Source organism: Streptopelia decaocto, assembly GCF_964273445.1.
Source record: "Streptopelia decaocto genome assembly, chromosome: 3".
NCBI classification, from domain to species: domain Eukaryota; kingdom Metazoa; phylum Chordata; class Aves; order Columbiformes; family Columbidae; genus Streptopelia; species Streptopelia decaocto.
In genome coordinates, this window is record NC_138656.1 from 7,778,659 (window position 1) to 7,805,644 (window position 26,986).

General features: G+C 41.8%; 1 protein-coding gene across 1 annotated transcript in view; it reads left to right on the forward strand.

The window, feature by feature from the left end:
* PCSK2 (proprotein convertase subtilisin/kexin type 2) overlaps positions 1 to 26,986 on the forward strand; it is a 101,685-nt gene that overhangs the window by 53,621 nt on the left and 21,078 nt on the right. Inside the window, exons 6-8 of the mRNA XM_082048395.1 lie at positions 17,380 to 17,456; positions 23,747 to 23,835; positions 26,431 to 26,606. Of these exons, the coding sequence (XP_081904521.1) occupies positions 17,380 to 17,456; positions 23,747 to 23,835; positions 26,431 to 26,606 (342 nt within the window). The remainder of the gene's footprint in view (positions 1 to 17,379; positions 17,457 to 23,746; positions 23,836 to 26,430; positions 26,607 to 26,986) is intronic.

Here is a 26,986-nt window from a genome sequence, read left to right on the forward strand (position 1 = left end):
GTCAGGCTGGTCACCAGTCACTGTCGGAGTTCCACAGAGATTCATCTTAAGGCCAGTACACTTTAATATCTTTATAAATTACTTAGACACAGGACTTGATGGAATACTAAGTAAATTTGCCAATGACACAATTGGGTGGTACTGTTGACACTCTTGAGGGCAGAGAGGCCCTGCAAAGGGATCTGGAAGAAACTGAGAACTGGGCCATCACCATCCGCATGAAGTTCAACAAAAGCAAGTGCCAGATTTTGCACCTGGGCCATGGCAACCCTGGCTGTACATACAGAATGGGGGACGAGATGCTGGAAAGCAGCTCCACAGAGAGGGATCTGGGGATTCTTGTCAACGTCAAGTTCAGTGTTAGCCAACAGTGTGTCCTGGCAGCCGAGGGGGCAACTGTGTCCTGGGTGCATCAAGCGCAGCATGGCCAGCTGGGCAGGGAGGGGATTGTCCTGCTCTACTCTGCACTGGTGCAGCCTAACCTGGAGCACTGTGTGCAGGTCTGGGCACCACAGGATAAAAGGGATATGAAGCTACTGGAGAGTGTCCAGAGGAGGCCATGAAGTTGGTGAAGGTTTTAGAGGGGAAGCTGTATGAGGAGCAGCTTGATTTATTCAGCTTGAAGGAGACTGAGGGGGCACCTCATGGTGGCTACAGCTTCCTCACAAGGGGAAGAGGGAAGGGTAGGAGCCAATCTCTTCTCTCTGGTGAGCAACGACACAACCTGAGGGAATGGCAGGAAGATGTGCCAGGGGAGGTTCAGGTTGGACATTAGGAAAAGGTTCTTCACCCAGAGGGTGCTGGAGCACTGGGACAGGCTCCCCAGGGAGGTGTCAGAGCCCCAAGCCTGACAGTGTTCAAGAAGCAGTTGGACAACACTCTCAGACACATGGTGTGAACTGTGGGGTTGTCATATGCACGGACAGGAGTTGGACTCAATGATCCTTGGGGGTCCCTTCCAACTCAGGACATTCTATGATTCTAATATTTAAAATAATGAGTGGAATTCAGTACAGCTGAACTGCTGATCTTACAGATGGTACATTTCACATTGAAAGAACCAGACTGAAAATGGGACTGCCTGTGCGAGGAATGGAAAGGTGACAGGGTTCTTTGTGAAGGAGTGACAGTGCTGCCTCACGTTAAATAAGCTGCAGTTTGCAATATTGGATTTAGGACAAAAATGTGTAACCTGGGAATTGGCTATAAATCCTGCTATTAAGATGCAGAATGCACCTGTCACTCGGAGGGCCATGGAGCTGTGGGCGGTGGCAAGACACATATTAGCCTTTGAAACCTCCAGGAACAGCTTAATTCCTTGATAACAGGTGATTTGATCCAGTGCTTCAAAGCATGTGCAGGGCAGATTGTGTATTCTCATTGCACGCTGTGATGATTGATTGTTCTTCAAACCTGCTTCAGGCTTCAGACTTTCAGACTAGAGGATTTTTTATCTTTCTTAATTTTTCCAGGTGCTCCCCAACACCCCACTGGCACTATCACTCCTACCTCCAGGCGCCTACAAGGGGTCCCAGCACCAAGGGCTGTAGGTTGCCTTTGTGGGATGCTGCTCTCACATCCTGCTTGTGGCAGCCCATCGGGTAGTGGGTGTCAAGAAGCTTTGGCTCTTTGCTGGGAGGTTTGCAGGGTCTCTGCTTTAGGTCTTGCTATTCTCCTGCAGTCAGTGGCTTCCCAAGGGAAGCCCAGGCTTCTTCAACTGAGCAATGTGGTTTAGTTTGCAATTGCAATGAAGTGAAAAGAACAAGTGGAAATGTTGATAAAAGCATGAGATGAGAAAGAGCAAGACAATTATTTTTACATGTTTTCAGTTTTGAAAATATTAACATACAGGATGAAAACCTATTTGTTGTAGCAAATAGCAAAACACCTCTGGTAGAGAATAAATTCAAAGTCAAAGGGGTTGGCTTTGGGTAAGGAATTTGGGAAGTAGCTGACCAGAGAGGTAAAGTGCAGGACAGCCAGTTTCACTACTTATTAACTGGCTTAATAAATTGATAGCAGATTATTAAACACTGTGCCCTAGCTGCAAAGCTTTCAACCAAGAGTAATAACGCAGAAGGATCTTTCCAGAAACAAAGATAGGCCTTTTTCTTCGCAGGAACTGTGCTTTTGGTATAGGTTTTATCGTATGATCTGGGAACAACACATGCTTTTTACTCACTTTTCAGCAGCAGGTGTGGACAAAGTATGTGGGAATAGTCTGGTTCTAAAACCCATGTTTCGAATAAACAAAAAGTCTGTACAACACATCTGATAAAATGTCAAATAGGAACAGTTCTGTTGTTAACAGTGGACCTAGGATCATGCACAGAAACCAGAAACAGATTTCTCAGTAATACAGTGTTTTCTCTTTTTATTCTAAAAATATTTTCTGTTTGATGGACAAATATTTGTCAGGCTTGGCAGAAATGTATTTGGTTTAGACTGGCAACAGTGTGTATTCTGGAAATTAATGGAAAATGACAGAGAATGACAATGCACGGATAAGATGCTAGAAATCAGAAAATGGTGGAGCTGGATAGAACTCCTAGAGTTAAAAAAAGAAATATTGGGATGAGAATTGGAGAAGAAAAGCTGTCTGGGCATGGGGACAACAAACCTTTAATGGCAGTCATGTTTGTGAGGAGACTGATCTTGAGATGACAATCTTGGGAAAGTTTGTGTAGCAATGAATTTGTCCAAGCAAGGAGCAGTAGTGGAGCAATGATGAGGCTGCGGAGGGACAAAAGAAGATTGTCTGGCCAATGCAAAATGCAGAATTAGGCCTGGCTTGTGCAGGGCAGATCAGTAGCCAGACACAGGGGAGATTAGACTGAGGAACGAGTGGCTGGTAAGACAGTCATTAAAGGAGCAGCAGAAGCCCCATCTGAAAGATCACAGTCTTAAAGGAGATACCACCCCAATGCTTTTAAGAAGTAAATACAGAAATATGAGCTATCACATGAAATCTGTGATTCTAGGCTGTCACAGCACTCGAAAAAAAACCCAATTAAACATAAAGTATATATAGTTCATCTTTTTCCCCTAAGATTCACTTTTAATTCCATGCTGGAATATACCAGAGGACACAGGGAGGAAACACGCTGACAGATAAGCGTCCTATATGCAAGGTAACCAGCAAAAGGTGCTGGCACCTGCTCGTGCAGAGCTGGCTGTGGTCGCTGTGTCTGAGAGGCGGCTGGCTGAAGGGCAAGGGCAACTCGTGCTCCTGCTGCTCAAATCTGCCATCTCCTCCCTCGCCTGAGCGGTCGCAGAGCTTGGTTCAGCTGCACTTGGCCCCTCCTGCTCTCACCGCAAAGCTGCGACAGCTGCCGTGAGTCCTTGGAGATCTTGATCTGACAGCATCTGCTGTGTCTCAGAGACCACAGGGGCCTTTTTTCCCAATAGGTAGTAATTTGGGCATGAACTAAAGACAAAGACTTAAATTCAGCTGAAGGAAGATCAGTCGAGATGTAAAAACGCGATGAAACGAGTCTTAAGGAATGAGTTGTTAACTCGCTTCAGGCTGACATAGCAATTGCGGTCACCATTGTACAGTTCCTATACTGCACGTTTGGTGTTCCACGACATTTGCACTTTCGGGTAGGTTTCTCTTAAGTTAGATTGTTTATTGTTAGGAAATTAAAAGCCTACAGCTTATTTTTCTCAAGCTGCAAATACCTACATACACTGGTAATGTCGGTACATCTTGCTTGGAAAATGGGGAGCAATTAGAAAGTCTCCCAAAGGTGGTGTTTTTGGCACTTGAGCATTTCCAAGTATAAAAACTTGGCCTTGGTTACTCAGTTTAATTTGGCTTTTATGTTTTTGACTTGCTGGTTTTCTCGCTTGAACAGTTTAATTGGGGTTAGCACTTAGACAAAATGGAGAGTCAGGGAAAAGAAAGAGCTTTTTAAAGAAAAAAAAATGGTATTGTCTCCTAAAAATTGCTGAACTATGACCTATCATATGGAGTGCACTTCTATCCATATTTTTCTTTGCAGTTTCTGAGCTTCACTGCTTGAATCATCCATTTCTCTTTTTAAGGCACTTTATATACATGGAAAGGAGTATGCGTGCTCCCAGCTTGCTGTGCAGTACAGCTACTTGCTTTTCTGCAACTGGGGGGTTATGGCAAAGCTGGAATTTTCCATTCTGCACCGTGAATGCAGAGGGACTCGTTGTCAAATGATCGATATTTTCTTCTGAGCCTTGGAAACCCTGCAGAGGTTCAGCCTCAGGAAATTGTTCTTTTCCCCGCAAAGAGAACCCTTCATTATGAACTGATGATTAAAAAGCTGAAGCCTAACGTACTCCGTGGTTTTCTTTCAACTCAGACTGTACATACAAAGCCAGCAATTTTCAGTGCTGACTTCTCCAAGATACAGCATCTGAGTGAGAAAGAGGAGTGAAGTAACAAGGGCTGCATATTAGACATGTCTAATAAAAGAGGAGAACAGCAGCTGTGGGGGGTGTACATTACAAATTTTAGCAGATTGTTTTAAAGAAAAAACTAAGAGAGCAAATGGAGCTTTGTTTTGCCATGAACAAAAACATAAGCTGATCTCTCTCGTATCAGTTTGTATTGCAGGACTTTTGTACTTGGCCGGTGTCTGCTGGTGAAGGTCAATGTAGCTGCATTATCCCACTTATAGCAGCAGGGAGCTGATCATCTCACGTAAGTGGGTTTGCCCATGATTAGCAGTAGTGAGAAAAATCAGGATCCCACCAAGAGACTTGGGCCAGGAGTAAAAACTGTTGGTTTCAGTGTCTGAACTCTGCCTGAAGCAGAGAGGTGGGGAGGGTGAAAGAACAAGACAAACACTTACTGTAGGAAAACTGGAGGTGACTGTCTGAATAGGTAACTTTTCTACAAAGTACTGATACCTGTACAATGAGAATCATGCAGAACTTTTAGTAATATTAATAGATAGTAATGTAACATATTCAGATGAGAAAATATTTTGGAATCTGTGGAATTACACAGATGTAACGTGCACAAACAAACATGTATTCCTCCTAGCAGCACTTCATTGCTGTCCTTCCCCTATCTTTTCTTCTCTGTAATGTATCTTTATGACAGAACCGTATGTTCCATCTTCCAAGGTCCTTAGCAGCTGTCAGTCGAGCTGTATGCAAGGAAGGATTTGCTGAGCAAAAATCCCATATGGAAGGAATGAGGGAAGACTTTCTGGAGTTACCCTAGGGTTAATTGAAGTTTTCTGTCATCTGTCATTTCTTATTCAAATGTGAACAGCATGTGGTCTTACCTGTCTTCTCTTTTAAGTTTTGGCATCATCTCGAAACACGAAGCAGTCTCTTCCTCACAACTTTTAGTAACTTGTCACCAGTTAATGTGATAACAGCTCCACCCGCCTTGCTGGAGCATATTTTTGGAATAATTATCTTATCACATAAGCAGCGAAGCAGGGAAATGTTCTACTTCTGTTACAAACTGCAATTTCCATTGTTGGCTAGAGAAACAAAACCATCATTGAATAATCTTTAGAGCCACAAAAGAAATAAGAAATAGTACAGGCAATAAATTATACACTGCAACACATGCAGTGAAGCTTAGCAACAGCATAAAGGATCTTCTTCCTTTTATAAAGTTTGTGTTTCCTTCATTAATCTGAATTTCTGAGTATGTCTTGGCCTCCTTCCATGCTACCAAAAAGGCCTGCAAATTGTTCTGAAGGTGAAGAGCCTGATCTTCGTGATTTACTAGTATAAATCATCAGTATCTCCACTAAAATCACTGGGGCTTAACTGCAGGGTTTTCTAGTTTGACAGAGCTCCATTGACATCTATTGAACCATGCTCCAGGATGTTTCAGAAGGGTGGACCCTGTTTCAAAGGGATAGTGATTTCACATTGGGTCCATCTTTTTGAAACATGCTGTACTTTGACCCTGATGATCTGCCGCACTAAAATCCCAGCTGAGGTAATTGCCCAAGTCAAATAGAGTTCAGCTGTAACTGGTGGCCCTTCCAAGACAGAAATTGGTTGGAAACCCTCTGAAGACCTTGAAAAGCTCCCAGGGTCTTTGCACTGTCATTAATACCAGCCCAGGGGATCCACAGGGAGTGTAAAGCTAAACCATAACAGAGTCAGGCTCATCCTTGCCTGGTGTCAGCAAATGATTTCAGCTCACTTTATGAGATCTGGTTCTGATGGCATGATTTTGAGGAGACTGAGACAGCTACACTGCCATTTTCTACTGCATTTCAAAGGGTTATTGAGCACATGCACTAGACATTGAATGTCAATAAAAGCTTTAGTGCTATAACATCAAAAGTATTTTATGGGCAAACTCTGCATGCTGGCCATTGATGCTAGTACCTGTTTTTAATTGTGATATTGAAATAACACAGATTAAAAACAAGGGACGAAATAAACTGATTCAGATGTTTCCACACTAATTGGATTTTAGATTATTTGGTTTGGGGTTGTTTTGGTGTTGGGTTTTTTGCTAATAGGTTTTCTAAAATAAACACTAGCATAACAATTAAAAATTATCAACCAAAGCCTGGGATAAATTCACAGACATCCTTCTGCTAACACTGAAAATCTGGTAAGCACAATGTTTGATGGATGCTGTTGAAGTAGATTGTGGCAGAAATTTCATCAAGAAATTGTTGAGACAAAATGAAACCTCTTTTTTGCCAGGATAGAAGGATGGATTGGGTGTTTAAATGCCAGGCTGACTGATGCCTTAGCAACCGGAACTGATGGCCTTCTCCTGGGCTGTTTATGCTGCTCAGATGGCTTCTGGCAGCTAGGAGGCTGGTTTTAGCATTTAGAAGATGATCATTCAAGACATGCAAGACAATGAAGTTTCACTGGCATAAATTAGAAGTTACTGGGAAGAGAATGAAGTTATCTGTCTGAGACTTGGCTATTTTTTTCTGTCGTTCTGTGCAGGATCAGCTTCTGGGCTCATCTCTCTGTTATATGCAATCTGTTTTTTTCTCTGAACATAGGAAAGGCTGAAAAAGAGATGATGCTGTCTCTGATAAGATTAGCCAGGCAAATGAGGTTCTCTCTGTACTTGGAGGGCTGCGCTGGCTTCACCGTACAGAAAATGCTTCACATCTTATAAAACATATTGGGATCCTGCAAACAGTCTTCTCCTCCTCCCCTGCTCCTGCCAGTAACTGGTTTTTCAGGTACTTGTTGCAGGGGAGCTCGTGTGCTCCAGTTTAGATCAGATTATTGTATAGCTCCTCTGCCTTATAGGGACTTAATATGAGCACTGCTAACAGGAGAGAGAGGCCATGGTGCTATGTAAAGGACATGTTTTGTCCTTGTTATCAAAGCTTTCTAGCTTTCAACTCAATTAAAGAGAAGGAAAAGCAAAAAGAATTTGAAGGCTGTTTCTCCTCTGGATCACTTCAGGTGGCCCAAGTGTGTAGGAAGAGGCTTTTTCTTTCAAAGAAGGCTGCAACTAGTGAAGGAGGTATGATTACCTTAAGCAGATGTGATTTGTCTCACATACAGAGCTGTATTTGCAGATGAACACTGGATTTCTCCCACTGAAGGATGATAATTGCTTTGTTAAAACCTATTATGAGAGATCTGGGCCCTGAATGCTCAGCAAGTTCTGGGCCTTGCTGCTCAGCACCATCTATACAGCTGGAGCTGACACTGGTGTTGGCCTCTTCAGGGGGATGCACTGATTTATACTGGCTATAAAATATCCTCAGAGTACAGTTCCTTTAGAATCAGAAAGATACGTATTGTAGTTGCATTTGCCTGAGATTGTTTTCAGAGCAATGAATGCTGCAAAAGGTTGCCAGCTTTTTTCTGCATTAGAACCACCTGAAAGGAAAAATCTTCAAGTTAAATGCACTCCTGATGTGCAAGCAACGTGAGATAGTGCCAAAGACACTTGCTGTGCAAGCTTAAGACCACACGTTGTCCACAGCATTTATTTTTCTCTATAATCAATGTACTTAATTAATCAGCTGCACACTGAGAAAGTGCAAGGTGGCTAATCGCTTTAATCATTAAGCGGTGGTATTAATTTTCACTTAAGGCATCATCCGTGGAAAGTAAATTAAGATTGTTGAAATGAGAAATGCACGGGGTGGAAGAGAGCAGATAAGGACGTATCTGCATCAGTTCTACGTGGTGCATTGGAAATTGGCTTGTGCCTCTCCCCAGGGCATCTCCAAGTGAGTTTTTGGAAATATTTTCTTCTTCTATTTGGACAAGAAAAGTTGAGAAACGTTATTAGTCCTCACTGTTTGCCAGAGAAGGGACCTGGTATTGTTTTGTATTGGTGTTTTATTACCTCCCTTCCTGCAGACCAATTAGCTTTTGGAATTGGCCAGAAATCTTCCATCAGAACAATATTTTGCTAGAAAATATGAGTGTTTTAGAAAATCAAAGCGTCTATGGGAAGATAAAAGCAAAATATTTTTATTTTTGATCAGTTCAACCTCATTTTAAATATTTGGCTTCTAGAACATACTGAATTAAAATAGCAGCAACAAAATCCCACTCTGGTGCATGGTCCACTTGGGAGAACAGGGTCAGATACTCGGTCCCCTGGAGGCAGCACACCATCTAATTTTAAAGCCAGTTTCAACAAAATCAAATAAAGAGCTTCTGTTTCCCAAAAGCCAAAATGCCACATTTTGGATTGTAAAAGGCAAAACCATTTTTGAGTATTTTTCTATTTGGAAGATTATTTCTTTTTTCTGTTTTTCAAAGATTAGTTATTTTAACTCCTCGTGCTGTTTAAGACATTAAGCAGTGTTGAAGTCCCTGAATATCCATCATCATTGAAATGGAAGTTAACTATGAAATACATGCTGTAGTTACATTTTGGCTACCTGGGGTATCCCCAGGGAAGCCTGAATTAGATGGTGCGTGTGAGGAACATTAGTCCCTCACAAAGCCTCATCAAAATTTGACAGGTGTTAGGGAGATACTTTCAGTCCTGCCGATGATTTTGGCAAGGAGAGTCTCAAACCCACTGTTAACTAGTGGGTATGCAACTGGTTTTAAAAGGAGTTTCAGCCAGGCCTTTGAATAAGCTAGACTTGCAGAAGATGAGAGCAGGGAGGCACAAGGAGTTAGTTTTCTTCTGCAAAACCATAATAGCATAAATACAGTAGGTAAAGATGCAAATGATCTCCAGTGCTTTAAACACCTCTCCTTCACTATGCCTGTAAATTAATTTGGTTCATTTGAAATTAATTCCATTTTTTCTATCCTCGCATTTCATCTTCACATGGGTGTTTGCTTTGCATGGTTTGATTTTAGTTGTATGCATCTGTGTTCTTCATATTAATATTTTACTTCTCAGTAGCTATGTAGGTGGTTAAGGTATTTTTAAACGCCTGCCCTATTTCAGATTGCTTTGATTTAAATATAATGGTCTTCATTTCTGTTGCGTTCCCAACAGAAGCAATACGCATAATGAACATCTTTTACAGGGGAACCGAATAGCAGTGCACAATGTCTAATAAAACGTTGGCCTCATTGAAATCACTGGTATTTTTTCCATTAAGTTCAGAGCAATGAGAAATTTGCAGATCATATAAATAACAGGTTTATAATGTTTGTTCTACTGTGTATTGCTTTTATTTTAATCACCACAGTAACAGGTATAGGCTGTGGAAACATGACTGCCTGGGATAACATGGAATCACAGAACCATGTTGGTTACATGTTTTACTGTAGAGAGGAACTTGTATTTGATGAAACTTTGGCCACTTCCAGTGTTGTGGAGCTGTTCGGTGAAAGTTAAATAGATAAGGTAGCAAATACCTCAGTCACACGTTCCCTGTGCTGTCCTTACTCATAAGCCTTGAAGTAGATTGGGGATTGTTGGAAATGTTCTGGATTGGGGATTGTTGGAAATGTTCTGCAGGCAGGTTGTGGTCTGGATTTTAGGAAAGGAGGTGGATCTCTCTTCGAATACATACCAAGAAGAGCACAAAGGCTGTGCCATGTTCAAGGAGTTAATAATTTCAACACTAGCACACGTCCTTTAGAATCCTCATGGGAAACTGAATCACTTTATTTCAGTGGTGCTTAACTCAGCTGCAGAATTAGTGAACAGCAATACCGTGTCTGATGGAGGGAATGGTGAATCTTTCAGTCAGCTAAAGATGTCTGGGACATTTATTAAATTTACATATCCAGTAAATTGCTGTGAAAATACTAGCTGTGATCAAAGATACTAATCTTTAAGAGAAGAACCTGGAATGATCATGTGCTATTTAAAATCATAAACAGCTGCAAAATATAGTATGTGTGGGTTTACATGAGAATGTCTGTTCTGAAGGTCCCACTTTCTCTCCCTGAAATTTTGGGTTTAGTTGTCCATTGTCTTTGCTGATTCCAGATGGAGTAAGTGATACAAACTTTTTAATTAATGCAAAAGCACATAAGTTGGTCCATTAAAATCCCTGAGAACACAGCATGTCTTGACATATATTAGTCACATTGTTAATACTCCTCTGGGATGCTCTCACACTATGCTAATGAGGTCAGCATGCAACTGGAATAAAAGAGCATAGATCTTCAAGATCTTTTAACTCTAAGGCCTGTAAATCAACCTGTATTTGCTTTTTGTGACAAAAGAAATGTAGATAATAGATTGCATTACGTTTTTTGACTCTCTTCTCTGCAATGCTCACCTCCTTTTGATTCACCTACAGTATCACTTTTATGTGTCCATTCATCATCTTCCATATTTGTGCAGCTTAGGTGAAACACACGTTTAGCAGCTGTTAATGTTCTCTTGTCAGCTGAGAAACCTTTCAGAAGAAGAAAAATACCCAACCGCTTTTCTGTCTCATCTGTTCTTGCATTCAGTTCCTCTGTATCACCAGAACAGCTCTCCCTGTCCTCCCCTCTCCATAACCACCACAGGCTAGGTCTGTCGGTTGTAGCCAGCTCTCCAAACCATCTAATTCACTTTGATTTCCCTCTTTGCAAGGCTGCCATTTGCCTGTTTTGTAACAACAGGATTGATTTAACCCGTTCAAGTGGTCATCATCCTTAATATTCTGCCAAGTTTGTTTTATGAGCACCATTATAACCGTGTGCTCAGTATCCCAGCATTTGCTGTAAGCGGTGCTGATCATTGATCCACTTTTAGTGACTCTGACTGTGATGCCTTTGCAGTTGCAGAGACCGATGTGGGTGTTGGTGCCTGCAAAGCACTCACAGCAGCAGGGAAGTGTTAGCTCTCCCAGCTCAGGTGGCCACTTTTCACCCAGACCATGTCATAGAATCATTTCGGTTGGAAGAGACCCTCAAGATCATCGAGTCCAACCATAACCTGACTCTGTCACTAAACCATGTCCCTGAGAGCCTCGTCTATACACCTTTTTAACACCTCTAGGGATGGTGACTTCACCACTTCCCTAGGCAGCCTGTTCCAATGCCTGACAAATCTTTCCGTGAAGGAGTGTTTCCTAATATCCAATCTGAACCTCCCCTGGTGCAACTTGAGGCCATTTCCTTTTGTCTTCTCCCTTGCTACTTGGGAGAAGAGACCAAGCCCCTCCATGCTACAACCTCCTTTCAGGTAGTTGTAGACAGCGAAAAAGTCTTCCCTCAGCCTCCTTTTCTCCAGGCTGAACAGCCCCAGGTCCCTCAGCTGTTCCTCATCACACTTGTGCTGCAGACCCCTCACCAGCTTCATCACCTTTCTCTGAACTCTCCTCAGCACCTCGGTGTCTTTCTTGCTCATGTAATGCTAAACAACTGGGTTTAAATGACTGCTGAGTTTATACTGCAAACTCTGAGGTGTAGGTTTCCTTCCACTGATGGCCAAAATTGTCTTTTATCCATGCCATGATGTGTAAGAAAGAGACCTTTATACTGAACTTGCCTATCGTATTTGGTAGGAGATCTCGTGGCAGATTTTGGTGGGCTTTGGGAGGAACAAGAACTCCCCTTCTCTTAAAGCTCATCCCGCCAAGAGGCTCTAAGTGCTGCCAGCCATCAAAGCTCTGCAAACACAACCTTTGCTGCAGCTCAGCACCCAACATGTATTTGATGTACTGATAAAACTTCTCAGTTATTTCTTACAGGAACATAACTAAGAATAATGGACCTGGACCTCATTGCTCTGCTGCCAGCTTCGTACCTCTATTACTCTCTCAACTTCAGAAGGTCACACTAATATATAACCAAAATATCTGAAGGGGGAAAAAAAATCCATGTGTTGGAAAGAGAATGCGGGCCAGGTCTTTAATAAAATGGAACACTAAAGCTAGATGAGGTGTGTGTTCACAGTATTTTTCAGTAAAATTCAATTTCAGTAAAAAGACATTGCACTCTTTGTATTCGCCATTAAGATAAAATAATCCAATGGCTCATATATCTCTAGCCACTCAAATGCCAGGTTTTTTTCTTCCCCTCCCTCTCCCCCCCATTTAAAGAAATCAAGGAGTTCATTCCATCGTCTGAAGCTTTAAAGCTTTAAATTGGCTACTTGCCATGAAAATCTTTATCAGTAGCTAGTTACTTATTTTATTTTATGAAATTAATGGTCTTAATAATGTGCCACGCTGTGGACATTCAGTACCTCCTCAGTATGTTGCAGGTATAGCTTAAAGGTTCTTGTGCACTCCCTCTGAAAACTGAGGAGTGTTTGGCAGTGCACAAATAGGTTTTCTTTTCTTGTAGGTTAACTTGCTTTTGCCTTCAGAGCTCTGACTCTAAGTAATTAACAACTGGTGACGTGCTTCAGGTTTCCTCCACATCAACCTGGAAATTGCGGAGCAGACTAAGAATGCCAAGAGGTGAATTGTTATAAGCACAAGTTCATTTGGCTGCTTGCTTTTTAATAAAATCACATGCCTGCCTCAATTTCCTATGGTTTTTCTAGTATCAGGTGAAGATGCAGGGGAGAAGAAATGGAGGATATTTCAATATGCTGCTTTTATTTATAAAGCTTATTAGGAAAAAAGAAATTATCCATTTCTTAAAAATTCTGCCCAGCCTATATTTTCTTTTAGTCTTTTTGCTTCTTTTCTTTTTTTGTCCTGTTTGACGATGTACCTCTGATCCAAGCATTAGCGAACAGCCACAGCGCGTTAGATGGCATTTAGCTGGATGCGTCTGGACTTACATTTTGTTTGCTGGGAAAACGTTCAATGGTCTTGGTATCTAAGAATGGAATTGATAATTTCTTCTGTTCTTTGAGGCTTGAAAAAGTTAGTGCTTAGATGTACCTCCCTGGTAACATCACTGCTGTGCAGCCAGGTGCCTTATCCCCCTGTGAAATAGTTTGTTTCCCTGCAGCCTCCCTTTTTGAAGATGCTGAAGTAGTGTAACTCATGTCGCCTTTCTGGTTTTGTCTGCAAGGGAGATAGGAAAGAAATTAGAGGAGAAAAAGTAAAATAAGAGGTTGTGTGATGTTGTAGCACCAAGTCTTATGTAAAGAAGATAATCAGTTACTTGACAAAGGAAATCCGTCTAATCTACAAAAAGAACACAATGTAAGATGATCACAGTGATGCAATTTTTCTTCGTAACTGTTACTTTAAAAATAATGCTGCCTTAATGAAGATAAATATAAATGTTAACAGGAGACCCCATGTCTTTTTCAGCTGCACTTTTTGTTTATTTGTATGTGTTTAAACCTAAGCAGTGGAAAAGGTTTCAGCTTTGCAAAATAAGCAGCTGCATCAGAAGTGAGACAGTGAATGTGTCTTCCGATAAATTCTAATAGCTGGATGATTAGAATTGTTACCACTTGTTACCTCAAATAATTCTACTGGTAAAAATTAAGCTGTAGTCACCTGTTGGTTGTAGTCAGTTTATCCTCTTTCGGCTATAACTTCACTGGTTTTTCTTTTGACGTAATCCCAGGTGCATGTTGAGTGTTAAGGAAATTGAAGTACGAGCTTTTTCAGTGATACCCACAAAAAGAAGTCACCGTTCCGGTGTGCTCTGTCCTTGCTTGTTCTGTGGCCAAGCAGGGCCTCTGGTATAATAAACAACTGAAAGCAGAATACTGGGAGGGCTTATGTGCACCTCAGGTATTATTCAGGACCCAGGAGACTTCTTTACTCCATCTGTTACAAATGATGCTCTGATGTGTTATTTGGTGACTGTTTTCAAGAGAAGGATGGCAGAAAAGTGTGCTACTGTCTTATTCATTATTCAGGATCTGTCTGGTGTTGTCTGGCTGAGTATTTTTACTTTTATGATGTACCTGCAAGAACTGGGTGAGAGACTCATGTTTCTGGAGGGAGATGACAATATTCAGCGGCAGTGAATTTGTTCTTTAAGGTTAATATTTTTGAACACAGCCCATGACTTTGTGGATATATGCATGGTGTTGACAGGGTCTTGAATGCAGCTCTGAATTTGCTGGATAGTAATACAGAATGTGTAAATTAGTTCATGTAGAGGCAGAGCTATTTAAGAAGTTGCAAGTTTTTCTTCATTTCCATTAAAAAAAATAAAAGAAAACACAAACCAAAACAAAATAGAGCAGCATGCTTCCTATGGTGGAGGAGATGGCTTACTGTACGACTGCTGACTTAAAAACAGTGCCTCTGTTTTTCATTAATGACCTTTAAGCCTTATAGCATCCCTCCTAGACAAAATATCACGTTGCCTCCTTCTTTGCCTCCTGGTGAGCATATTCCATTTTCTTAAGCTTGTGTGTACAAAGCAGAATTTCATTTCTCCACCACATGACGGTCGGTGTTATTTTAGTACAGTTTCTCCGAGATGTTATATGTTGTAATTTGAGCCCAGGGGTTTGCTCGTTCTTTGGATCAGTAAGGAAATCAAACAAGCAAAAGGTATCTTTCTGCCTCAGATCTCTAAGGATTTGCTGTTGCCTGAAGAGGATAAGACCAGATGCCATGTGTTGAAAATGTTTCTCTTCTTTTAAAAGATACAAATCTTTGGGGTAAATTCGTCGGTGCTTTAACATCATGAACAGAATCAGCCTGTGACTAGCGGGACGTGTGTCTTTAATTGGTCGTCTCCTGGACTAGTGTGGAAGTACAGGCACATTTCTTGTGTTAGGGAGGAAAAGAGTATGTGAATTATTCTTCAGAGGCTTGTAAAGCTATATAAAAATTTATGGGCTTGCTGCATTATTCAAGGTACATAATTTTATTACAGATCTGAGCAACACAAGGGACAACTGATTTATTGTTATTGTCATATTTCACAGAATGAATGTTTTACAAAGAAGATTTTATTGCCTGTATTTTAGAAAGCACAGGGCAATTCTTTGGAAAATGCCAGTCTAAGCTTATTTTTAAGGAAAGCATTATTTTATACACAGGCAGAAGTAATCCATTCGTACATGGTATGCAAGCTATTAGTTAATAAATGATTTAAGGAATGTCATCATCTGATCCAGTACTTTTCTCTTAGCATCTTATTTGGGGTAGAGGTACAGGATGCTAGGAAGCAAAAATAGAGACATGCCTTAAAGTACAAAACAGTTTCTTTCTCTGATAGCAAACCAACCATTTTTATTATATAATAGACATTCTTTATAAGTAATTCGGTATGGATGGTGACTGCTGATAAACAAGAGGAAGGCACAGCACCTTATACCCTTTCAGATTTATCTTCTGTTCATTTGTCTAACCACTTTTTGATTGCATTTAGGCTTTTAACCTCTATATTGCTGGGAGGCAATGAATTTTGTAACTCATTATGTGTTCTGGAGAAAAGGACTTCTTGTTTTCTGCTGCTAGTAATTTCGATGGATTCCCCCTAGTTCTTATATTATGAGAAGTAGTAAATAATAACTGCCTGACCACCTTCTCTCTGCTTTTCGTGATTTACAAACCACTGTCAAATTCTCCTTCTTTCCCTGGCTGAAAAGTTATGTTCTGTTTACTCTTAGCTCATAGAAATTATGCAATCCAAAGTGCTGTATAAGCAGTTGCGGTAATTAAAAGAGATAAATTAAACATACACCTGGGTGCAGAGACTTAAAGCACAGAGAATTTGTGGCTACAGCTGATATTATTGGAAGGAACCTTCAGGCTGAAAATCGGGGCCTTAGTTTAGAGATATGGAGGGATCAATAAAGATACAGAGGGATTCAGCTGTGTCTCAGCTGGAGAACAGCATCAAGCCGCGTGATAGACATTCTGCAAATCTCTGCTCCATTCAAATGCTGCAAAATATTTATCATCCCTGCTGAATATAAACACCCAGGCTTTCTGAACACCCAAGAATTGCTGTGCAGTAGCTTGAAAGATACTTAGTTTTACCCTTCAAGGTTCAAGGACAGTGTCGTCCCTGTTTTGTTCTGGCACAAGAGTTTTTGAGAGTTAGGGCTTTTGAATGCAAAACCTGAAGGCTTTGGTGCTGCCAATGGACTGTCTGTTCCTGTAACCCAGGAACTGAGAATTTGCTGAGGGGAAATGTTTTTAGGAGCAAAGCTGTTCATACACGACTCTCAAATTATCTTCAATAGCATGCTTAGCCAAATCTGAAAAAAAAGAATACAAGCACACATTAATTAAGAATTAACATAATTCTATTCCTTGAGTATGGTGTTTATTAAAATATCATTTCTGTGAACGTACACTTGAGAGGAAGCTTTAAATATATTTAAAAGCTCAATTTTCAGTCACCCTTTATTTTTTAATTGAGAAGAAAGTAGATGGCACTTGACTTTCTGAAACTTTCCAGTTGCTTCTCAGATGTAGCATCAAAAAGTTGCTGAGTGTCCTTATCTGTGCTGATAGGGCAAAATCAGGAATGGTTTAGATTTATATGAAAAGCAGAGACATGCGATAACATTTTCAAAAGTGCCTGAAAGCTGCATTTGTGAAGCTGTTTGACAACTAAAGGACCAAGAAATTATGCAAAGGGATTTCCAGGCATATGTACTGACCATTAATGCAGTTTTCACATTTGAATTTAGAGTAGTTTACATTCTTAGGCATTGAAATGCTTTTAGAAATCTGTTTGTTGTAGTACCACAAATGAGTTTTTCAAAAGTAAGTATAAGATGCAAGTCTCAAGTGTCTGGTCACTTCCACCACTGTTTGGAAAAGAGGATTTAACCTTTGTCCTCCCACACCAATTAGCATAACACATAAATGCTCTTTGTAAGTGTTGGTGAAGAGTTCCTCAGTAATAACCTGAGCTCTCACTACCTCACAATTACCCACAGTGTTTGGAAATACTAATGATGTGCGGGAGGCTTTGCCCTCTAGAAAGCATCTTTCCCCAGGTTTGCTGGTGTGGGAAATTGCACAACACAACAGGGACCGGTTTGCATCCAGATACATCTTGCAGAACGAAGAGGATGAAGTTTGCTAATGATTCGCAGCTCCCCATTCCATTTGTGTTCCACTTTGCCCTGCACATCTGTTTTTCTGCTGACTTACCGAACTTCTTTGTGTTTTGCAGAATGCCAAAGCCAGCTACGACTTCAGCAGTAACGATCCCTACCCCTACCCTCGCTATACAGATGACTGGTTTAACAGGTAAATGGATTTTGATCAGCCTGCTCTTCACTTTGCTTTGCATAAGAAATTATAAGTACGTGCTGGTATTTCTGGAATGCCTGTTTCCTCCTAAATTAAATCGTTGCCAGAAGAGAAGATGCAGTCACAGTACTGCTTGAAAATTAGAGGTTACTTTTGACTTTTTTTTTTAGGTAACCTCTAAATAGCACTGGATGGCTATTTTATAGTCCATAAATGGAGTTGCTGCTTCAGAAGAGTCTATAGGTGGGTTGTTTGAATGGGTGATAGCCACATACCTTTTTCAGTCAGTATCCTATGACATTACAGTAAATCTGTATAGACTGTTTTCCCATCTGCTGTGTCTGAAGCAGTATTGACTGCCAGGTAATGTTAAAGGGAGTAAGCTCAATACAGGAAAAGGTTTTTTTGGGGAAAAGGTCTTTTCATCCAATTGTAGACTAAGAAGGCAGAAAAGCAGCAGGGTGTAGAATGACCAGTTTAAAAACAATTAAATGTTATAATCTGTCTTTTCACCTTAAGAATGGTGTACATTAGTAGCATTTCAGGCCTGATTCTGAGATATTTCTAGCTGCTGCAGGAATTAAAGTCCACGTACACGGACTGGGAACCTGTTCTGTTGTGTTTATAAGCCTGGAATGAACAGCACAGCTGTGCTGCTTGTGTTACTTCTCCTGAACACACCGTGATTGCCCAAGACTCACTCCTTTAGTGTGTTCTGAATAGTTTCCAGCAGGAGAAGGTCTGGTCCTCAAGGTATAGTGTAAATAAGAATGGCCCAAAGGGAAAGTCTTCAGATTTTTTTCTCAAAGCTCATTTTTGGTCAGAATGGAACAGACATGTGTGTTGACAGTTTTTAATAAAACTCCATGCCCTGCATTCTACACCTGTCCCATGAAAAAGCCTCTTCTGTCAGGCTAACTGCTCCTGGGAAGTTTAACAGCGTCAAGGGTGCAGAGTCCAAGGCACATGCGTAGGTGTGTTTATTACCTCATGATCTCAGCATCCAGCATCTCTGGCTCTGCGGCACACTGCTCATGGTCTCTGCATTTGTAAAAATTGTTTCAGGATATTTTTAATGAAATTTCCAGAAGTCTTCTAGATGCAAATATAATTGAAGTTGCCAGCATTTGCGTAGCAGCACCCCTGAGGATTTGAAAAATTCTAAAGGTTTCAGAGCTCAGTGCTTATCAAAAGGTATTTCAGGCCTATTTGATGTGGTTTTCATCTCTAACTTAGTATGGCTGGTGTGGATGGCCTCTGAGTTTCGGATGGGGTTTTTTTGTTTTTGTTTCTAAAGAAATCAGTTTTAGTTCTGTCAGAGTGACACAACAAAGTAGTGAAGCAGCTGTGCTTCTACCTCAGGCACAAGCTTCCTGGAATGGATCAAACAGATTTGGGAGCTGTGATGTCCTCCTTTGTAGTCCTGCCATTTTTCAGCCAAAGCAGGATGGCAATGAGATTTCTCCTTCATTTCAGAGAAGGACATCTGACACTTTAAATTAGGATGAATCCAATTAGTGAATGGAAAGTTGGAGAAAGTCTAGGGCTCTAATTTGTGAAGGTCTGCTGCCTTTCTCACTTTATTTATGCAAAGGATCTTTGTAGGAGAAAGATATCACTTAGCTTTGGGGCAGCACGGAGGAAAATTAAATTTAGCTTTAGTGGCTAATGGTAGCTTGTGCCATTTTCAGTGTGGAACTTCATAAAACTAAGTGTGTTCTGCCAAGCCCCATTAACACTGATTATGCTGCTATTAAGTATTTTATAGTGGGGCAGAATTTGTAGTCCTCACATCTTCTGCAAGGTGGCCCTGGAGGCAGAGCTACCTCTAAAGTCTCTTAAAACGGGCCTCAAGCATCCTGGATTGGGCAAGAGTTCTGGTCTCTAACTTTAGGCACCCAAGTGAGGAATCGAGGGTGAGCAGCATGGTCATCTGTGGCCAATCTGTAATTATTGAGAACAACATGATTCCGGTTCTCAGAGAACTGCAACACTTTCCTCTGTTTCTTTTCTTTAGGGGATGGGGAGCTCAGCTCAGCAAGTCAGGAGGAGAAAAGCAATGCAGAAATTCCTTTGGTGATTTCTGTCTTTATTCTTTCCAGAAAAAAATGATATGTAGAAAGTGTAGCATTCTTTTTAGTGAACCTTGAGGTTTCTTTGGTGAGACAGGGAATTTTCTGCCTTGCAAGGTAAATCATGGGAACAACCCCTTCAGTAAAGCATCCCTTTCCTGCCTGCACGACTCAAGAAGGCTTTCAGGTGCAAGATTCCATGTTTTCTCCAGGCTCAGATGCAAACCAACACACCATACCCAGCTGTTCAGAAGTAGTTTTGACTGTGTTTTTTTCTGCATATTTCTTGGATATACTGTTAATCAAGCTGTTGTTCTCGTATATAAGCCTTTGCCATAATTTCTGACTCCTGGATTATTATTGCTGGTAGGTTACAACTGTCTGCTTATGACAGTCTCTCTGTCCATATGTGTAGCTGCAAAGGTGTGTCTGAATAGAGAACAGTTACACAGAAAAGCCATTCAGAGAAACCTGCAATAAAGGCTCCGTTTTGCCCCGTTTGCAGTCAGTGATGTATCTCCCATTTAATTTTATGCATGCAGAAGGATCAGACTCAAAACAGGATAGCGTAATATCCCTTTTCTATAAAGAATACATTTCTATGTGAGCAATTGAAGTGATTTGTGCAACAAGAAGCAGAGCACTGTTTTTTAAAGAGATGAACCAAGGAGCTTTTGTGAGCTGCCAGCTGCATGTGTGAAGTGTCATTAGACTTTAAGAAAAATCAGGAGAGGTTTTTGCATGGAGTATTTCATTAATCACAGCTGCTCTGCGTAGAAGCACAGATTCCCCTTCCACTTTGTGCTTTTAAGGCTGCTGGAAGCACTTTGCCCTTTCCATCAAACAGCCACTGGCCTTTGGGTGAGTTTTGGAAGGAGAGAGTGTGCTTGCTTGGGTTGGGAACTGCAGTTGGGCAGTTCGGCTGCTGTTGCAGGCACAGAGGTGACAGGGCAGCCAAGGGATTTATTCCTCTGCTTCCATACTGGCTGTGTTCAGTCTCAAGGCTTGGGGACCAAACCACTTCGGGGGACACTGGGTACAATGTGGGGCAGAGCATAGCACTCAGTGGCTTTCAGGAGCCACTTTGGGAACTGCCTGTGATGTTTTACCCCCACTCTCCTGAACCACATTCAGCATCTTGGTGTGTACTATGCTGTGTAGTGCAGAGGTACCCACAGGAGTCAGAGATAGCTCGGCCTTTCTGTACAGCCCTCTGGTTTCTTGTTGTGAGCAGGCAGAAGGCATAACTCAGGGTTCCCCATCTCAGAGCGTGCAGATTACAAATTTCTGCCATGATATGAATAACCAATATTTTTTTTTCACTCCTGTAGCCTTTGTATTCTGTATATCCTCTCACGCAGATAAGAGTTAGCTGAGCAAAAATTATTCACTATCATGGAAACCCGTATTCTTCAGAGGTAAAAATGTTCCTTACTCATTATAGATCCAAACAAAATACTATTCAGTCAAGGAAAGAATGCCCCTTGGCTTCCAGACAGCGCTCATTAACAGGGTAAACACCTGCTCCCCTCCTCCTCATTTTTCAATCAATACAATGGAAACAATAATTGAGAATGTGTATAAACAGATTTAGCAGCTCTTTCTACCTGCAGTGTTACAAGGTAAGTGTCAAGGAGGAGCCACAGCACTAGTGCTGGTTCTTGGTGTATTTGGGTGGAGGCAGAGCGACACCTTCCCCAAAACAGGGGAACGCTTTCCCTTATGCAAAGACCCAAATGCTCAGGAGCTGACAATGGATGTGAGTAAAAAGGGGATGGCTTTTGCTCCACAAAAGTGTCCGTCTGAGCTTTGCATATTTCACTGCTGCCCAGTGCAAGCAACTAAAGTGGTCAAGACAGGCACATGGATCCAGTGACTGAGACTGAGCTCTGTACAGCCCTCCCCTGCAGACAGGTGAAGGTGGGAAGGACGGATCCTGTCCTTTGCTCTCTGCAGACGCGTTTCAAAGCAGATGAAAAGGAACCTCAGTGAAAACCTGTGCCACCTCTGACACTTTTAAAAAATGTGTCAGTAAAAAGACATGCACAGTCACATTGGCTGTGGGTTTTAGAAATAGTTTTCAAAGACAAAGCAGAGTGAAATTTTTTTAACTAGTACAGATATGTTATTTAAAGCACCTGAAGGCAAAATGGACTTTCAATTGAGTTACCCTTTCTCTCCCACCTTAGGTTTTCACAAATGTTCATGTGAAATGTTTGTGTTTATATAATGTTTATAGAAAACTTGCCCTGCTCGCTACTATATGGTTTACCTTTGAAGTAACTTGTTCATAGGTTAAAATAATTATTTTCTATCTCCTTGTTTTAAGCATTGAAATAATAGCGAAGAGGTGAACGTTAGAGAGAAAAGCTGTGATTTGTGCTATGACACGGGTCACTTCATAGAAACTACAATGTGTTTATCGATGACACGTGAACAGCAAATAGGGCTAAATTGGAAAAGTCTGCTGTTTGCCATTAATAATTCAACCAAATGCATTTCCACTAACTCACATGTGATTTATTTTCTCCAGTCAGCAGCATGGTGTCTAAACCTTGAGCTGCTGGAACAGGTCTGCCTGCAGTCTCCCTCCTGAGGGCCAGTGGGCAGGTGAGGTGGGGGAGCCGACCTTCTGCTAAAACCTTTTCACCAGGAAGGTCCTAATGCAGTTTTTCCCTCTGTGAGAGAAAGAGCTCACCTGGCAGCGTCACTGATTTTTTGCACCCCAGCATCAGTCAAGACAATTTTTTAACAAAGCCATTTATTCTGCTCTGTGGCTTGTAGCTAGCCCACAGGTGAGCAGATAATGAATGCCTGGCAACAGTCTATTTTTTTCACAGTTGCTTGAACAAGGGCATGAGGGAAAACCTGCTTGATTGCTGAAAGAAATTTCTCCAGCAGCTGAATAAGAAATCTGCATTGCTTTCCTCTCTGCCCCCTTTGTAAAAGGAACTTGCATGAGTTCTTCACCCTTTCATGATCAAGACACTGTGTACATTTGAGGCCAGACATTTTTTTTCATGAAGTTGCCTTTAAAAATATCCAGGTACTTCCAGGTACAGCAGGAAAAATAATGTGTTGCTTCTCACTCCTTTATTAATGTTACGCTCACCTTTGCCAGAGATGCTTAAAGGGAGAGAGAGAAAAAAGATGATTAAAACAAAACATCCCTTCTGGGATGCTTCATTTGGTATTCTGCGTAGCCTTTATATTATAATACAGCACTGCTAATTGCCTGAATCCTTAGCATGCTATAGGAGCAGTTCCAGTTTTAATACACAGAGTGGATTGATGTGAGCAGTAGGATATTGATTCAACATCTTAAGCTTAAACGTGACAGCAGTATGGGTTTTACTAGTTTCTCTGCTGCTGTGGTATTTTTTAAAACTAGATTATACTGTCCATACTTATGTTCTCTGTGTTTTAATTTCTGTGATGAATTAGGAGAAAGGAAAATGCGATCTGCCTTCCTGCAGGACTGTAAAGCAATTCAGAGGTGCCAGGTGTTTGTGAGATGCCATGTGCGAGCCCGAATTTGGACCTCCATGTCAGAGCAGAGGCATGTCCCGTTTGAGTAGAAAGCTGTAGCTATGTGAGCTGACAGCTGGAGCACCTGGGAGTTCTCCTGGGAATGAGGCACTGGAGGATGGGAACGCACACGCCGTGGGTCCGGCGAGCCAGCCCACCGCTCTGCTCCCTTCTGACACCCCACCTCTTACCATAGCATTTCTCTTGTGGACAGGGGTATGCTCCTGCTACGTGTTCGAACAACAAAAAGGCAATCAGACTTTGTTCTGTGGGGTTCAAAAAAGTGGGTGTCACACTGTCAAGTCACAAAAATGAAGGAATTAATATTGATGTTATTTTTACACTGTTCTGTCAAAGGCCTGCTTCTACTGACTAATAGTTGTTAACAAGGCAGAACCTGTTTGACAGAGTTAAAAAGAAAAGGTCTGGATAACTATAGGACTAAATGAAGCATAAGTATGCATGTTACCCTCAGAGCAAGCATCGCTCATACTGCAGAGGGGAAGTTGATTATCTCCTGCTCATCCACATATCTGAGTACTGCAGCCAACAGTTTCCCTTGGAACTGGTTTCCTTGGCAGTGCTGGAAGCTGATTGTGACGCAAAACCAAGATCGTGGTGATCCAGCTCAGTTCAGGACATGCATTAGCTGAGGTTCACATGGTGTCTCTGTCTCCTCTTTTGCAGCCATGGGACGAGGTGTGCAGGAGAGGTGTCTGCAGCTGCCAACAACAACATCTGCGGCGTGGGAGTCGCGTACAACTCCAAGGTGGCAGGTATGGTCGCCATTCAAGGTGTAGAAGGTCCTTACAGCACTGCGCCTCAGGCAGAACTTCTGCAGAGCCAGGGAGTGTTGCCCAGGACAGGACTACGGACTGGCACTGGGCCATGTGTTTATTACTTTTCGCAGTAGCAGAGGAGAAGAAATTCGCCGTGGCTTTGACTTTTCAATTGAGGACCTTATATAGGCTCTTTAATAACATTGCAAAGGATCAGATATGCTCCTTCTTATGCCAACTCCTGTTTGTATACTGATTTTCAATGCTTCTTGCCTGTGTTGTTGCAGAATCATTTGTGAATCTCATTTTGCAGGGGGTAAGCTATAAATTCCTGCTGCACTTGGAAACAGTGCTTGAAAAGGCAAATTCCATGCGGCTTTTATTCTTTAGACTCTCACAGGGCAGGCCCTGCAGTGCTGTAAATCTCTGCAGTCACTGGTTTCCTCTATTTTAACAAGCGATGCAAAGTGGTGGGAGCAGGTGCACAGAATGCAATGGGTGGTGCTTAGTACCCAGCATTCACACCTCGGGGGTATTGGGTTTTTTTACTTCTAACTAGCTCATGTCTGCACTGACAGACTGAATGTACGAATTGGAGTGAGTTAGGCTCTTGCACAGCATGTGTCAACTTAGCTTAATCTAATGAAATCCAGTTTTCCCACACTAAGACTGTTCCATGATGAGAACCAAGGTGCAGCAAGCAGAGATAGATGATTATGAATTTCATTTCATTCCCCAGTCCAACTAAAATTCCAGTGTGGATGCACCCACTGCTTCCTGGGAACAGTTAACAGTGTGTGTGCATGGGCAGCTCTGCTCTGTCTGACTGTTTTGCCGTGCTGTCAGAAGAGTCAGGAGAAGGCTGCGTTTCAGCTATCACCTGCACGATCGAAAGCTGAATCTCCACTTAGAAGGGCAGCAAGCAATTTTTGCTAAGCTGTTACCCCAAGAGATATCACTGAGAGCCAGTAACTGGCCAGGCAGGTCTAGTGATGTCCCCTCCAGAGGTGGCACATTTAATGTTTACATTCTAGCAATAACTGCTTTCAGAGGTGTGTGAATTGAGATGTAGGATTTTGAGTGGATCTCATCTGCATGATTGGCATAACTCTACAACTTCAAGCTGATTGCTTAAAAATCAAAAGGCCTGTTCTGATGATGAGCAGCCTACAAATAATCTTCCATACTTGTCTGCTTTGTGATAACATCCCCAGAGGTGTTTGGAAGTGCCAGCCGTTCCTGCCTGGGGACAGTGTGCACCTGTAGCACCACCACCTGGTCACTGAGGTTCTGGAGGTTCATTAGAGCTGAGAATGCTGCTGACACGATGCAGGGTCCATGTGTGAAGGTGGAATTGGAAGTTGGTAGCAAACAATCTGGGGTATCGTGTTATTTCGCTTTTTACTCCAGGCTCCTCCTGTTGTTCCCCCACCTTGCTGGGGTCAGTAATTAATTCTGTGTTTTCAGTGCAGGTCTTAATTGTATAATCATGTGAAGGGATTTCTCATAGAATTTGACTTCATAATTTCTAGCTTGAATGAGCAGATCGGGAATATCCAGTTTTCATCTGGTTTCTATTTAAAGTTTCTGCCACTTTTTCCAGCCTCACATTTGGCACATGGGTTTTGTGTTGAATATAGAAAAAGCAGTGGCTTCTAAATCAGGGTCATCACTGCCACTCACACTGTGCGGTACTAATTTCTGTCCCATTTGTGTCCTAAAACTGTTGGGAGAAACTGAACTTCAACTCAAGGCTACAAAAGAGAGGTGGAATGTGTCCGTGGTTACTCAGGCCTCACCCAAAGGCCATCGAGAGACTGACTTTCAGTGAATCTGTCCTGTGTGGGGGGCATGATGGATGTGAGGGCTTGTGCTGCTCTGTCACACTCTCTGCCTTGCTTAGGGCCAACACTTTGAGGTTTTATGAAGTTGACATGTCCTAGGATTGTATCGCTTAAACTCTAACTCGATTTCTATTGCAGTAGAAGTTAAAGGAAGCAGGTTTTAGTTTGCTTTTTTCTCCAAATACTGGTGATATTTTGCTACTGCGTCTGCATGTTGACACAATGATATTTTTCCAGGAAATTGTGTAGTGTGTTTCCCCTCTCTGATTAAATTCTGGAGTAGAACCAAAATAAACAGAAAAATTACTTGAAAAACTAATGAAGTGTCAGCACATCACTGAGTATAAATTAGATTGGGGAGGGGCCTTAATCTTTTTCCCTAGTTGTTACAAAATAATATTTTAAATACTATTAATATTATTTAAATGCTATGAAATGTTGAGATTGATGAATACTACTGTTTTAAAAGTGTTTTCAAATAGTAGATGGAAAATACTATGTAATTGGAAAGCTAACGAGTGCTTTCTCTTTCTGGGCCACACTGCATTGCTGTGGCTGGGTGTTTAATGCTGCCGTCCTGCTGGGTAAGCACACCCTGGTGAAATGGGAATGGCGAGCACGGAATTACTGAGCAGGTTAAACTGCCAGTGAATTAAAATACTTGTAACGGAGGGACTTCTCCAGATGCTGAGATTTCATCTTGTGGTGGGTAATGCATAATTCATGTTTACGTTGATTAAATCTACAGGTATTCGAATGCTCGATCAGCCATTTATGACAGACATTATTGAGGCTTCCTCCATCAGTCATATGCCTCAAGTCATAGACATATATAGTGCCAGCTGGGGACCAACTGATAATGGGAAAACTGTGGATGGACCTAGAGAGCTAACACTGCAAGCAATGGCAGATGGTGTGAACAAGGTAACAGTCTTATTAAATAAGCTGGGTACTGGGGCAGAATGATACGTACATGCGCTGAAACCAGTGACTCGGGAATACGTCGGCCTTCCATAGATGTCGCAGAACACAATGCAATTGTGTAAACTATCCCAGCTTTCAGCGTATTCCAAGTCCACTGATATTCTCTCAGCAATATTGCTGCATTGCTTTTATTGCATAGTCTCAGGATACAGTGCTGTCTTGCATGGAACTGTGTTTATCTCTGGTCAGTTTACAAATGCTTTTCGTATGCCATTGCAGTCAAAATGGAGGAGCCTGATGCTGTAAATATTCCGCAGGTTGCAACATGCCAGCTGTGCTACTGACCTCACATCGGCTGTTTCGGTGTGCTCCCAGTTTAA